Source organism: Solanum stenotomum, chromosome 5, assembly GCF_019186545.1.
Source record: "Solanum stenotomum isolate F172 chromosome 5, ASM1918654v1, whole genome shotgun sequence".
Classification (NCBI taxonomy): domain Eukaryota; kingdom Viridiplantae; phylum Streptophyta; class Magnoliopsida; order Solanales; family Solanaceae; genus Solanum; species Solanum stenotomum.
The window spans coordinates 50428909-50443686 of record NC_064286.1 but is presented as its reverse complement, the minus strand read 5'-3'; the positions used below and the strand labels follow the sequence as shown (position 1 = coordinate 50443686).

The 14778-nt window shown below is 30.2% G+C and overlaps 2 protein-coding genes across 2 annotated transcripts; one reads left to right on the top strand and one right to left on the bottom strand.

The window, feature by feature from the left end:
- Positions 1 to 5225: 5225 nt before the first annotated feature.
- On the top strand, positions 5226 to 8828 carry LOC125866406 (probable protein phosphatase 2C 65). The gene is made up of 5 exons (XM_049546802.1): positions 5226 to 5769; positions 6149 to 6466; positions 7106 to 7223; positions 7604 to 7827; positions 8324 to 8828. Exons 1-5 carry the CDS (start codon positions 5521 to 5523, stop codon positions 8774 to 8776), a joined length of 1362 nt encoding a protein of 453 aa, XP_049402759.1. The 5' UTR covers positions 5226 to 5520; the 3' UTR covers positions 8777 to 8828.
- Positions 8829 to 9890: 1062 nt separating this feature from the next.
- LOC125865037 (beta-fructofuranosidase, insoluble isoenzyme 1-like) lies at positions 9891 to 12124 on the bottom strand. Its single transcript, XM_049545188.1, has 4 exons — positions 11105 to 12124; positions 10532 to 10776; positions 10201 to 10297; positions 9891 to 10087 (listed from the first exon to the last, which is right to left on the bottom strand). Exons 1-4 carry the CDS (start codon positions 12119 to 12121, stop codon positions 9911 to 9913), a joined length of 1536 nt encoding a protein of 511 aa, XP_049401145.1. The 5' UTR covers positions 12122 to 12124; the 3' UTR covers positions 9891 to 9910.
- Between the last annotated feature and the right edge of the window lie 2654 nt (positions 12125 to 14778).

Below are 14778 nucleotides of genomic sequence, written 5' to 3'. Positions count from 1 at the left end.
GAAGTTGATAGCGGGAAAAGCCCTAATTGAACATTAGGATTTGGGTTTGGCCTTGAGTGATAACTTTAGTTATAATCCATTTAAATTAGGCCTTGTTTATTGATCCATGCATTAATTACTTGTGTTTAGACCAAGAACAAGCGGAAAGAATTTGGAAAGGGAAGGATCAAGTGTCTTAGAAGTATTCAAGCTTGGCTTCGAGGTAGGTGATGGTTCGATTTCCTGTTTGTGTGATGTATGCTGGTAGATTGCTTCATAGTATGCATACGTGTATTTGAATAATGAAATGTGAATCGAATCTAATGAATGATTATGTGCGAACTATATGCAATGAACCTACTACTTGATCATGTGACTATATATACTATGCATTATGGTGTGGTTGTGATTGTGGTTGTGCTGATTGGATTGGGTGTCACGTTCCGATACATGCATTGGATCGGGTGTCACGTTTCGACACATATATTGAACCGGGTGTGACACGTTTCGACACATATATTGAACCGGGTGTGACACATTTCGACGCATACATTGGATCGGGTGTCACGTTCTGACACACTAACAATTTGGGTATGGGTTTCATGAGAGAACCACTTGTGATTATTATGTTTATGTCTACTTGTCATGGATATTGGGAGATTGTATGTTGCTCTAAAATGATAACTGAATTGTGTATTCCGTATATGTGTGTTGACTGTGTTGTAATTGCTTGTGTATATTGTGCTTACTGAAGTGGCCGCGTTATCCTACTAGTACACTGTGATTGTGTACTAATACTGCACTTGCTCGTTCTTTGTTGAGTACATGGCATCTTCAAGCGGCTACTGAAAGACCTCAGTTAGGAGATCACTGATCGAGACCGAATTCAAGGGTGAGCCAGTTCTTCGAGGCTGTCATGGGTTCTCTATTGTTTAGTCCATTCTTTTCGGAATCAGACTCTATAGTTAGACTTATTCATATGTTCAGTTTCGAGGTTGTACCCCTTCTTAGACTTGTTGATTAGTAGAATTTTGGTGCAATGATTTTCAAGTTCTAGGGGTTGACTTCCGCAATAGTTTGTTTAATTGTTTATTTAAAACCTTTGGAGTTTATGGAAACTCCGTTTTTATCCATCATTTAAACCAATTTCCGTATCTTTAAATGCTTACTTTTTCGTTAAGTTGCTTAGTTGGCCTGTAGTAATGGTTCTCCCATTAGTATGGGTGTCAATCATAACGGGTTGAGTTGTGACAATTACTTATGCGTCACACAATGTTAATGAAAGGATTTTGTTTTGCGTAAACAAAATGTGGTGCACAAAATATGATTAATTCTGTTGGCTGAATGAAAATCATTGTTTGCAACAAATTTTAGAGTGATAGAAAATAAATTGCAATCACAAATAAAATATGAAGAAACATAGTTTTATTCGTCAAGATTGTGAGGACAAATTTCTTGTCCTTTGATTCTTCTCCCTTTAGATTTCTCCGTAATTCGAGGGTCGTTAATGTCCTATTTCTCGAATCAGGATGACTTGGACTTGATCTCCATAATTTGAGGGCCGTTAGTGACGTATTTCTCGAACTAGTATGATTTAGACTTGATCTCCATAACTCAAGGACTGTTAGTGGCGTATTTCTCAAACTAGGATAATTTGGACTTTATCTCCATGAAAGGAATTATGATTTAGACTTGATCTCCATAACTCGAGGGCCGTTAGTGACGTATTTCTCAAACAAGGATAATTTGGACTTTATTTCCATAAAAGGATTTGTGAATGTTCTTGAAGTATTTGATTATATATCATATATCAAAAAGACTGGCATATTTTGATCTCATCTTTGTTAGTATTTCATGAATTTGTAGAATTTTCGAGATGCTTTTTTAAACTTTTTCAAGGGAATACAGTACCATTTATATAAGCATGAACTAGGGTTTAGGGTTGAGTAACCTGCAAAAATCATAGTTGAGATTGAACACACCTTGTAGAGTCCGAACTCGAATTGATACACATCTTGTAGAATTCCATAAAATTTCAATGTCTGCAATCGTCATTTTCCCTTTTTGACTTGACAACTCTATTTGCTTAACACAAATTTTATTTTAACCTCCAGTCTTTCACATACTACTTCACTATCCAGCTAGCTCTGACTCGAAAGCACACATATACAATAGGTAAAAATACATCAATTCAATCCAATCATAACTTAGTTATACAAAAAGAATAAATCAATATCGAAAATAAATAAAAGTGAAATTAAAGTGCATGTTTGACTATAGTATACAATTATTAATGGGGTGTACGGCACGATACATGTGATATTATACTATCCAAAGTTGTCGTCCTTGCTGGCTATTACTGTACATTTTTCTGCCTCTTTATTTTGTTTTAAAATTAACATATACAATTATTTAAATGTGGGAATATGTTAATTAATTAGAAAAAATATTTATATTATGAGAAATTATTCCTTCTTACTTTTAAAGATATGATTTCATATTTAGTATTAGAAGTCGGCTAGGCCACATTATTTATCAATGTATGGTTAGGTAGTAGTGGGGGCAGATTTTGATATTCACTTAATTACTGGTTCACGTAAATTTTATTTTTATTTATATATATAATTATTAAATATTTAATTATAAATATATAAAAATATTTAATCGTGAATTCAATTATTATAGATATTAATTTGAGATCGTTATAAAAATTTGTAAATTTTAAACTTTGAATTCATCGTTTGTGTGTATAGGGTGGACTTTGACTATATACGTATTATATAATGATTCTGATACTTGTAAAGTATATATACTCTTTTCTAAGTTTAGTAATAGATCCAGTTTATTATACTAAAAAAAAGAAGCAATTGGACGAATATATTCTTGTTTACTTTTTCTTCTCTTTTTATTTTTATTTCTTATATGGATTAATTGACGATTTGTTTCCTCACCTTATAACCCTCTTCCTCATTATACTTTTTCTTGTATCCAATTTAGAAATAAAATCTAACAAGATTGATGACGGTTTGTCAAGTATTCAGTTTTTTGACGTGTTTTTCCCAAAAAAAATCTTTCTATTATTTGAAATATTTAAACTTTAAAATTGTCATTTTAGTTACTGTTAATGAGATAATTTATAGTCATATCAAATTTAAATTATTTTTTTCCTTCTTTATTTTGTGACCAATCAAAGTACATTACATAAATAATTAAATAAAAGGACCACTCGTATAGAAGAATTAATTAAATAAATAAAATAAGTGGTTTATATTACAAAAAAGGCAATGAATAATAAAATTCGAAAGGGCTCAATATCGATCGTATGTACATTATCTAGGTGATTAATTTAATTAATTTTATATATACAAAGATAAAAAGCAAATACATGTATTATTTATGTATAAAAAATTATGAGTGTCATACCTTTTGTACTATTAAGTATTAAGCATCTACACAATTAATGTCTTTGTTATCTTTTTTATTTATTTATTTATAGATATTCCCCTTTTGTGTAAAGGAATTTAATAGTAATATTTAATTTTGCCATTTTTTTTTTGTTGGAAAGCTAGCCATTAGGTTCTCTCCACGAAGCACTTGAACAAAATAAAAACTTAGTTACGTTAAAGTGGACAAGTAAAAATAAAATAAAAATTATACTTAATAAAATATGAAATAAGTAAAAATAAACAAAGAAAGAATATAAATTATTATCATAAAAATCATAAATGATAAACCACATAAAAAAATCTACCTTCTTTCATTATTCTTTGCATAATAATTGACAAATTAAGTAAATGATTCATCACAGAAGAAAAAAAAAGTATATGTGTTGATTAGCCGTTGAACTTTGGAAAACTAATCAAACAGAAAGCATAATTTACATTTTAGAGTATTTGAATATGGGGTTATTTAAACTTTTACCGTCGAAGGGCAAAAATTAAACATCAATCATTTGAAGGGTAAAATATCCAATTTTATGATTGAGGGTGTTTTGGTATGAAGGAAATTTTTAATTTTTTCATGTTCGATTGATTAAATATTTTGAAAAAATATTTTAGGAAAAAAAGCTATGTACTTAAAAATGAAGACAATATTTTTTCTTATGAAAGTAGGGAAAGCAAGTCCCACTCATGACATTCCACATTGATTGTGATTTGTGTCCGTTCCGCCCTCCAACACAGCTCATATTCACCCCCATCCATTACGTTCCTCATCACCACCATCCTACCACTATCTCTCCACGACCACCTTCCATAATGTTTATCTAAATTATATACAAATGTTTTAAGAGAATACTTTTTTTTTCTAATTACTTATCAAACACAAAAAAATAAGTAACAAATTTATTTATTTTTCTAGAAAATATTTTCATTCGTACTGAACATACCCCTAATCTCATTTCAAATTTCAATTCACTCAAAACAATGCTAAAACGGATCCTACATCTTGGGCCGGTTATACACACAGATGGGCTGAATACCCGTCAAGAAATTTCATTAAACTTGCATGTTGCATCTCTCTAGACTTTGGGCTTATATACATGAAGAATGTAGGAACTTTTACATGAGTGGCCACGTGGGATAATAAAAACAAATTACAATAGTTTAGGAGTAAATTATTTTTATATTACGAATTTTATCAGAATTTAGATTAGATAAATGCATTTGGGGCGTCCAGATACATGTGGGTCAAAATTAGGTATTATTTGTTCCAGATACACTGTATTCAAGTGGATTCACATGTATCTAATTATAACTCTCTCACTCGCCTCTCTCCTTCTCTCCCTCACCTTTCTCACTCTCTCGCTTGCCTCTCTCCCTATGTATCTGTATTTCAGAATGTATCACATATACATGTATCTAGTGTGATTCACATGTATCTGGGATACACCAACTACCTCGCTCGTCTCTCTCCTTCTCTCGCTCACCTATCACTCTATTTCAATGCACCCGGTAGCAAAATACATGTATCTAAGTGTATCTAACTTGAAATATTGTATGACATTATTAATGAGAGAGACACTATGTAATCATTTCAAACTATAGGGAGAAATAGTAAATATGGTAGGAATGTTTGTGTAATTAAATAGTTTTTTCGTAATAAAACAATTACCCGTCTACACTCATTTCTAAAGTTCGCTCATTAAATAATTAAATTTTTATGTCCAAATGCCCCCTAAAAATGTAACCGTATGGTCAAACTATTTTATCCAAAATTAGAAAAAAATATAAAGGAAAAAAAAGAAGAAAAAAAAAAGTACTACATCCATGATTATATTCTCCTCTTCTTGTTTCTTTATTTCCCACAAATCATGAATGTTATCTCATGAGAATAACATTCTTGATTTGTCATCCTCCTCCTAATTGTCTTGTCTTTCTACCTTTGACTCTTTGTCAATATATTCATAAAATTTTTGTATTCTAATAATTTCCATTATCAATATTCAAAGAATTAATTAACCATATACAATGGCTTTAATTTCAATAAGCAAGATTTATTTTTGAGGAGATTATCATCGAAAGCGCGCAAAAAATTAGAGATATGGGTGCATGTTGTTCATGTCAAAGGGTGCGCCATTTCGATCATCAAGGGAATTATCGTCACCATAATTATATTAATGGTGATGATAAAGAAGATAATAATATTATTGTTGAAGATGATCATCATGGTGTTGTAGGAAAGGGAGATTTTGGTGCTAATATTAGGTTACATGGATATTCTAAATTTGTATCTATGTATAGTCAACAAGGTAAAAAAGGGATCAATCAAGATGCCATGACAGTTTGGGAGGTATTATTAATTCTTTTATTTATTTCTATTGTATATATTTTATGACATATTTGTCATTATAATTGTGGTACTGGTATTAATTACGATGTGAATTCATCTTAGTCAAATGTCTCATCAGAAAAGTGAAAGTTCATGATTCAATTATTGAACATGCAATATCTTGATAGTTGGACCTGTACAAAAGAATGTCTTTAGGTTGATGTTTTCATGTTCTTATGTGTTTTTTGGATTGGAATTTTAATCATGACACATTGTCATATTTAAAAAGTCCTCATGATGTTCAAATTCATCCCTTTATATTGTTTGTTATTTTTTTTCCCCTGAAAATGGATTATTATAAATATGACTAATAAATTTATTTCATACATAATATGTGCAGAATTTTGGTGGAGAGAAAGGTGCGTTTTTCTGTGGCGTATTCGATGGGCATGGTCCATCAGGTCACAAGGTGGCGCGCTATGTGCGTGACTTGTTACCATCAAAAATTTCGATATCATTAAAAGAGGGTGATATTAATGAGAATGAAATTATTAGAAACATCGAAAATGATGAAGAATCTAATCAGAATTTCCCATTATTTGATGCATGGAAATCTGCATATCTCAAGTCCTTTAAAGAAATGGATGAACAACTTGGAAGGGAACCTTCAATTGAAAGTTATTCTAGTGGCACAACAGCTGTTACTTTATTTAAACAGGTAATTAATTAACCTTTCATTTTATGAGGATATGATTGTCATTTTAACTTTATTTTATTCCAATAAAATCACTAAAATACCTTTTTTGTTTACTCAACTTGTCTAAATATCATAAAGTCATGACTAACCAATTTGTTGTAACCAAAATGTCACATAACTTTACCTAAGTATCATAGACACACACTTAGACAGAATTTGTTTGTGTCCAAAAAGTCACTAACTTTGATAAATCATAGAAAATTCATCATTTGTTTCTATCATAACGACTAGTAGGAAGAGTTGAGTAACTTTTTCGTTATAAATAATAGTTGAGTGACTTCATGATACTTAGGTAAAATGTGAGTTTCGTTACCAAAAAAAAAAAGGCTTAGTGACATGGTGTAGTAAAATGAAAGTTGAATGATCATCAATGAGATTAAGCCTTTATTTTATATTTGTATCAAGAAAGAAAAAGAAAGAGATTTTTTAGCACCTATTAAAAGTAAATTTGATACTTATGATTTAAAACATTTCATAAACATTCTTATAGTTATATAAAAAAAATGTCATTAAAAATAAAACAAGAAGAAGCTTGTGGTTTGATAGATTATTGAGTTGTGATTTTTTGTTTGTTCTAATAATTAATTGTGGAATTTTCAGGGGGAACATTTGTTCATTGGAAATTTAGGTGATTCTAGAGCAATTATTTGCACTAGGGATGAGAAGAATCAACTTATTTCCCAACAACTCACAGTGGACTTGAAGCCTCACCTCCTAAGTAGGTTCCCTCAGTCATTCAATATTCAGAATTAATCAATTGACTCGAACTTACAAAAAATTTCACCAAAGAAAATTTTGAAAACGAGCGTGATTTGAACTTTAAACTTTTTCTTGCCCATGATATAACCTTCAAAGTCAAAAGTTAAAATTTGAAGTTCAGCCCATGTGGCAAGTGAAGTCAAAAGTCCAAGTCTACCACCACCAAAATCATTTTTGTAAATCACCCTCGAATCTCTCCCATTGGATAAGTCTGAAAGAATTTCATTTATTCCACCATACTTTTTTGCAATCTCTTAAGAAAATATTTTAACTTAACTCAATTACATAATATAAACTTCATATATTTAACGTATTCATTGTATTATTATTTTTCATTAGATGAATATGAAAGAATTAAAAGTTGCAAAGGAAGAGTAATGGCAATGGAACAAGAACCAAATGTGTATAGAGTATGGATGCCAGATGAAGATTGTCCTGGCCTTGCCATGGCTAGGGCTTTTGGTGATTTTTGCTTGAAAGACTATGGCCTCATCTCTACCCCTGAAGTTTATTATAGAAAACTCACTGAAAACGACGAATTCGTCGTCTTGGCTACTGATGGGGTAAGTTCAGTAACTTAATTCCACTTACACGTATGACATTTTACGCACAATTTATAACATTTTACTCGCGTTTTATGTTGATAGTGTAAACTATTCTAGCTAGCTTAATTCCACTTACATGTGTGACATTTTATACCAATGGTGTAAACAATGCTAGATGGCTTGATTCCACTTGCATGTGTGACATTTTATGTGCATTTTATACTGATTGTGTAAACATTGCTAGGTACCTTAATTCCACTTGCACGTATGACATTTTACTTGCGTTTTATATTGATAGTGTAAACAATGCTAGCTAACATAGTTCCACTTGCACGTATGACATTTTACATTTTGCACGTGTGACATTTTAAGTTGACTTAAGACAATAGGTAACTCTTCGTGTATCAAGTTTGAGATGATAACTTGAATAATAGAGTAACAATGTGTTACAACCAATTATGATTGGTTTTTGTTGATTGTCAGTATGTATAACTTAAACTCTATTTATTCGTAGGTGTGGGATGTTTTAACCAACGATGAAGTGATCCGAATAGTTTCTACAACAAGAAAGAGATCAATGGCAGCAAAAACACTAGTAGAATGTGCAGTTCGAGCCTGGAAATACAAGTATCCACGCGCAAAAATTGATGATTGTGGCGTAGTTTGCTTGTTTTTCAAACGCCAAAAGCCTCTGTTAACCAAATCAATGTCTGAGGTTACTCAATTGAGCTTTAATTATGCAGAATTAGCAAACGATCAGAATTATCCTGATAACACGAAAACAGATGATGGACTAGATACATTGCTTAATTATCAAGTCAAAGAAGGAGATGATCAAGAAATTGATTGCGGAGATAAGGATGGATCGGATAATGATAACAAGAATTCATCGACAGATCATCTACATTATCGAGGCCAACGAAGAAAATCTGCGATGAAATTTGTGTATCCTGAAGATCATCAATAATATGAGGCTTGTCTACATATAAGTAGCCAAAAAAAGAACTCCAAAGGCAAAACAGAGTAAATTGGTGACAAAATAAGGGTTATAAAATGTTCATGATCATTATTGTCTCATGTATATAACTTAAACTCTTAAAAAAAATGTACAGTTGAAAATCACGACATCTTAAGTCAATCCCAAGACAAGACATGAACTTCTAAATCGTGACATGAATTTTAGAGGGCTAATGTCTCAATAAGACAAATTTCAGTCCTATGCACGATTTTTAACATCTCACAATATATCGAAAAAACGCCACATGTACTTGGATTGCCATCATAGCTAAATATCCCTAAGTTTTTTTTTCTCTTTAAACATTCTTTGAAGTGTTTATAATTGTTTGCATAATATGTTGTTCTATTAGTGAGAATCTAATAATTACTTACGGTATTGCTATGTAATGTGTACATATCTTATAACTTAATTTTGTAATGCTTTTGACCAATTTTATACAAGTTTTAATGTATTTTTCTTGATATTTTCATATTTTGATCTATTTTTAAAATTCTACTACATTCTTTTAAAATATTTATATGTAAAAAAATGAAGCATTAGTCTGCAAATGACCTAAAAGACATTCAAACAGGAATTAGAAGGGTGAACACCTAAATTTTGCACCATTTTATTTTTATACTATAGTTGACAATTTTTAGCTTATTTTTATACATTTCTTAATGACTACAAAATGGGGGCATATCACTCATTTTTCTTCAATAGTTTTATCTTGTTTTCGTATAAGCGTCAAAATTTATCTGATGTTAACGCCAAGTATAAACGCAAGATATATCTTATCCATATATATATTTTTTGGTTTATCACTTGTTTTTCAACATATTATTTGACTAATAAATTCCTGAATTAAAACAAAATCACAAATTCAAAGTAGAAAGATAGTTCCATTCTATATTATACCAAACGACATAAATTTAGTTTTAATAGAAAAGATAAATTTGGTTATAATATTATGATATTCTATCCCTAGTTAGCCAAAAGTAGCAAATTTGTACAAGTTCTCTTCAAGATAAAAAAAGGCTAACATAGAAATAGAACAAATAATTAATAGATTATATTTTCTTCCTTTTTTCCCAACATTTTAGTTTATCTATCGGGTTTATCCATGCTCCACGCATTAAGAGTCTCAATTGTGATTGTCTCAATACCATTATTGAAAGCAAGTAAACGTGCTTCACTGAAGAGGGATAATGCTGGATAGACCCTTGATGTAATACATGTTTTTCCACCAGCACCAAAGCTTTCGACTACAGAATGATCAATCTGTAAAAAGAAGGGGGAAATAGGTTAACAAGTTTTCATGTCACACAAGGAGAAAAAAGAAAGTTTGAGTTTTAAGTACATTTTGTGGAAAAATAAATAACAAAAAAGCTTACCAAACTTCTTAGCGATAGTTTTTTGTCTGATAAATCAACATCAACAAATCCAGCAAACGATGGTTTATACATTTTGGGGTTACTTCTGGCAGATGACCTATTGCAAAAAATAAAAAAAATAAAAATTCAATAACAAGGTTTTCTATTGTAAAGATATAAATAGAACAATTTATTTTTAAGATTACTAATTTCAAACTTTAAAAATTAAGGTTATCCTATAAATATCATTTGGATGATCGAATCATTTGAAAAATTATTTAGACGATTTATAGAACTTAAAGAAAATAGGTGGGTCGGGGTGAATAGATGTCTGAAGAGTGAGAAAACTAACCTTGATGCATCAGAACACATGAGAACCTTGTATTTATCTTGAACCTTGAACACTCTAAAGAATACGGGTGTGTATTCTTCCAAATTTTCAGAAGCCAATGTTAAAAGTCCAAATGGCCCAAGTCCACCTTGAACTGATGAACCCCTAATGGCACATACATCTTTGGCATAAAAATCAGTCCAACTAGGATCAAATTCTTCTGCATTTTTCAAGCTTGAAAAAGAAAATGTCACTTCAACATCAGCCTGCCATTAGATTAACACCCAAAAATTAGTTGTAATGTTGTCTTGACATAATGATTTCATAAAAAACAAGATCAATTCAAAGCATGGAACATTTTGGTATCCCAACAAATTAAAAAAAAGGCCACACAGAAGATCAATTCAAAGCATGAATCATTTTGTATCCCAGCAATTTTTTTTAAAAAGGCCACAGGCTAAGTCGAATGATGTAGGGTGCTCTGACATAAGTTATTTTGGTTGATTTCATGATTCGAATACGTGACTTATAATTCAGAACAATTTCACACAAAGAGATGCATTATTTTGTAAACCAAAAAAGATAAATTCAAACCTGTGCAGCCGTGATTCCTTCAACTTCAGCCGTTTCTCCCTTGTCCAAGTTGTAATTTCTTAGCTCAACCTTTTTCTTTCTGAGGGTTTCTAATTCTTCAACCGGCCATTGAACCAACTGTTTACCACTAGGATCAAGCCACAATTTGCGAGGAATAGCCTGAATTCCTGCCCATCCTTTCTTGATAGCATCTTTTGGAACAACATCCGATTCGTTGGCCCATCCCCACAAAACTCTTCGATTCTTGCTAGGATCATAGAAAGTCTTTGATGCATAAAAATTACCATAATCCAATCTCAATCCCTTCCATCCATCTATCATTGTATCGTCCGGAATATACCTATCATTTTTTGTGTCATAAGTACCAATTGTATAGTACTCAAATCTTGTATCATCCAAACTAACTTTAAGGACGTGTTTAACATTCTCACCATCAACAGATGTGTCCAAACCATTTGTATGATTCAATGATACTGGAAAAAAATCAGGACATTCCCAATTTCCAGTCTTGGAAGAAGAATGAAGTGGATGTTGGGCTTTGGTCCATTTTAAGAAGTCCCTACTCCTATATAATATTGCTACTCCTCTATGTCTTCTAGCACTACCAACCACCATCCTCCACTGTCCATCTCCGCCCAACCATGCTGTTGTTGGATCACGAAATTGGGTCTTATTGATGCTATTGTCAGCAACTATTAATGGATTATTATCAGGCTTGATCCACTTACGAAGTAATGGGTCAGACACATCAGCAGGTATGGCATAGTTTTGCACTTGAGTATTATTAGCATCTACTATTCCAGTGTACAAAATAACAGGCTTATTATCTGGGAGAATAGTGACTGAACCAGACCATGTACCATATTTGTCAAACACTTTGGATGGATAAATTGCATGCTCTACACGATTCCAATTAATTAAGTCAATAGATACTGAATGAGCCCAAACAATATTGCCCCATACCGCTCCTTTTGGATTGTACTGATAGAATAGATGGTACACTCCATTGTAATACATTGGACCTAATAAAAAAAAAAAGAACAAAGTCAATAACCAAATTAATAATGAAATGAGATTTTAGCTAAATTTTAGTAAAAATTATTAAATATAAAACTCGATCTTACCATTAGGATCTATTGTTTGTTGTTTGGAAGCATCCGAACCAAGACCATAAAAAAGAATTAATGGAAAATGATTAGTAAAGTCATTTCAATGCAATTAAAAAGAAATTGTAAAGTAATAAATTTAAAAATTAGAATATTCCAATTAAATATGAAAAAAAAAACAACATGAAAATCAATCATAGAGCTTATATTATATTCAAGATCATCTTTGGAATCAATTTATCGTGTTATATATGCTATGTTTTTTTTGTTCCTTATAACAATATTTTTAAATAACAATAAAAAATATCCGAACAAGTAACACTATTATATTATAAATTTATAAATAATCATGACTATTCATAAAATATCTAGGTAATGTAAAACAAAATATTTGTGTTTTTAAGCATATTATTAACAGAGAAATTTACTGTAGTTTTTAACAGAGAATTCATGCATGGGGACTTTAATTTGTAAAGTTCAGTTAACAAATATTTATCGGATTCAATTGAACCTAATATTTATGTGATGCATTCAGACTAAACACAAAATTTAAGGGAAAAAATAAAATAAAACTTATGGTTTAAAACATACTATAAATATAAATCATTTCATTAAAGTGAAATTGTTTCTGAATCTAGAATGATATTATTCTTTTTGAAATAAGCTGAACATAAATTACAATATAACTAGTAAATATAAAATTTGGAACTCCTAATTTCTGGTATCTTTTAATGTTGAATTAATTATACATTAATTGCGAATATATTTTAATTATTAATGCTTTCTTGATTACTATTAAAAAATATTATTTTTATTTGGACACCATTTGTTTGGATAAAGCAGTATTTAAAATGAATTGAATGTAGTTTTGGAGAAGATATCATTCAAAAGTACTTACATAATAATAATTTTAATAATTTACATTAGTTACATAATAAATAATAATCTATGACCATTAATGAAAAAATATCAATTTGTTAGGGGGACAAAATTGTCCTTTGAAATGGTTATTAATGTATGTATTACTTTTCGTTTTAACTAAATAAATTTGGTCTAAAATACATGTATATCATTGTATTACTCTTTACAAAGAGGTATAGTATCAATAATTATGTTCATATATTTTCTCAAATATAAAATAACACAAAGAAAATATTAATTCAACACATAGCAAAACCCTTAAACCACTCGATCCAAATCTATTGATATAGTGACATAAACACTCTTTAGCACCACCACTACCTTATAGAAAAAAAATCAACTAATTAATTTTTGTTAAGAAAAATACATATAAATATCATTTTGGATCACAACAAATAAAATCTTATAATCACTAAACTTCTTTTAAAAATAAATGGGAAAGGAAATTACGAGGCGATGAATCGATGACAATTTTTTATAACCATCAACTTGTCTCAAATCTTCTCAAAACTCATTATTATATATAAAAGTCTACGCATGTCAACGTGTATATACAAACAAATATAAAGAATTAGATAGAAAATACATACCATTGATCCAATGTTTAGGCGGTTGAAAATGATAACCAGTTCGATGATATTTTCTTGGATTCGTTGCACTCAACGATTGCAGATTCCTAAAAACTTCATGAGAAGCTTTAATCTCATTAAAGCAAAACAATAACACAATAATGATCACTAAAAAGGGACAAAGAAAACAATTCTTTAAAAACACCATTTTTCTTACAGAGAGTATTTTGAAAAATAAAAGAAACTAAGGAAGAAGATGAAAGAGTGTAGAGTGTATTTATAGGAAATTAAATAAAGATTAGTAAGTATTTATAAGGAAAAATAATAAAATTTAGTCAACAAAAAATATAAAAAATAAATGGTCAAAGATTGTTATAACTTATCTACCTATATATCGCATCATTGTCCTCTTATAAAAAATAAATATACCAAAATATACGTTATAATTCAAAAAAAACCTATAATTGTTCCATTTTCCCACAATAATGTCTATCTAAAATATCTTGATCCATATCAATTTTGATTATCTTGCCAAAAATGTTTATTCTCTTTACATTTTATACTAATACATGAAATTAATCGCATAAAATCCTATCCTTTCTGGAGTATTAGTACCGACAAATTAGGGTCGTTCAAAATTAAACCATAATCGATAAGTTAATCGTAAAATTGGCTTTGTATTAAATTATCGAATTATTGGTCAATGGATTAAAATTTTATGTAGTTAATAGTTTATCGATACGGGGCGGATTACTCAATTTCCTTATTGGGTAAACCGTTAACCCGTTAAGAATTATCGTAGTAATATTTTTACGGTAAGTATATTTATTAAGTAAATACTAATGTGTTTGCACCCTCAAAATTTAGACTTTCATATGTGTCTCATTGTGATTTATAATTATTGAATTACCAGCTTAGATAGAGCTAGAAAAATTGATTTGTTTGATGAGAGATCAATCTAATTGTGAGTGAAAGTGAAAGAAGGAAGCATGAAATGTTGAACCCAATACACCGCTTGAAAATTATCCGTTAATTTCTAATCTGATATCGAACCAACCAGTAACTTATTGATTGGCTA

Excerpts from the sequence above, each read along its gene's own strand:
- LOC125865037 (XM_049545188.1), bottom strand. The coding sequence starts at position 12,121 with ATGTATTACAATGGAGTGTACCATCTATTCTATCAGTACAATCCAAAA. Across the intron at positions 10,777-11,104 it reads AAGGAATCACGGCTGCACAG|GCTGATGTTGAAGTGACATT; the intron begins GTTTGAATTTAT and ends ATCTAATGGCAG. Across the intron at positions 10,298-10,531 it reads ATGTGTTCTGATGCATCAAG|GTCATCTGCCAGAAGTAACC; the intron begins GTTAGTTTTCTC and ends TTTTTGCAATAG.
- LOC125866406 (XM_049546802.1), top strand. The coding sequence starts at position 5,521 with ATGGGTGCATGTTGTTCATGTCAAAGGGTGCGCCATTTCGATCATCAA. Across the intron at positions 6,467-7,105 it reads CTGTTACTTTATTTAAACAG|GGGGAACATTTGTTCATTGG; the intron begins GTAATTAATTAA and ends TGGAATTTTCAG. Across the intron at positions 7,828-8,323 it reads TCGTCTTGGCTACTGATGGG|GTGTGGGATGTTTTAACCAA; the intron begins GTAAGTTCAGTA and ends ATTTATTCGTAG.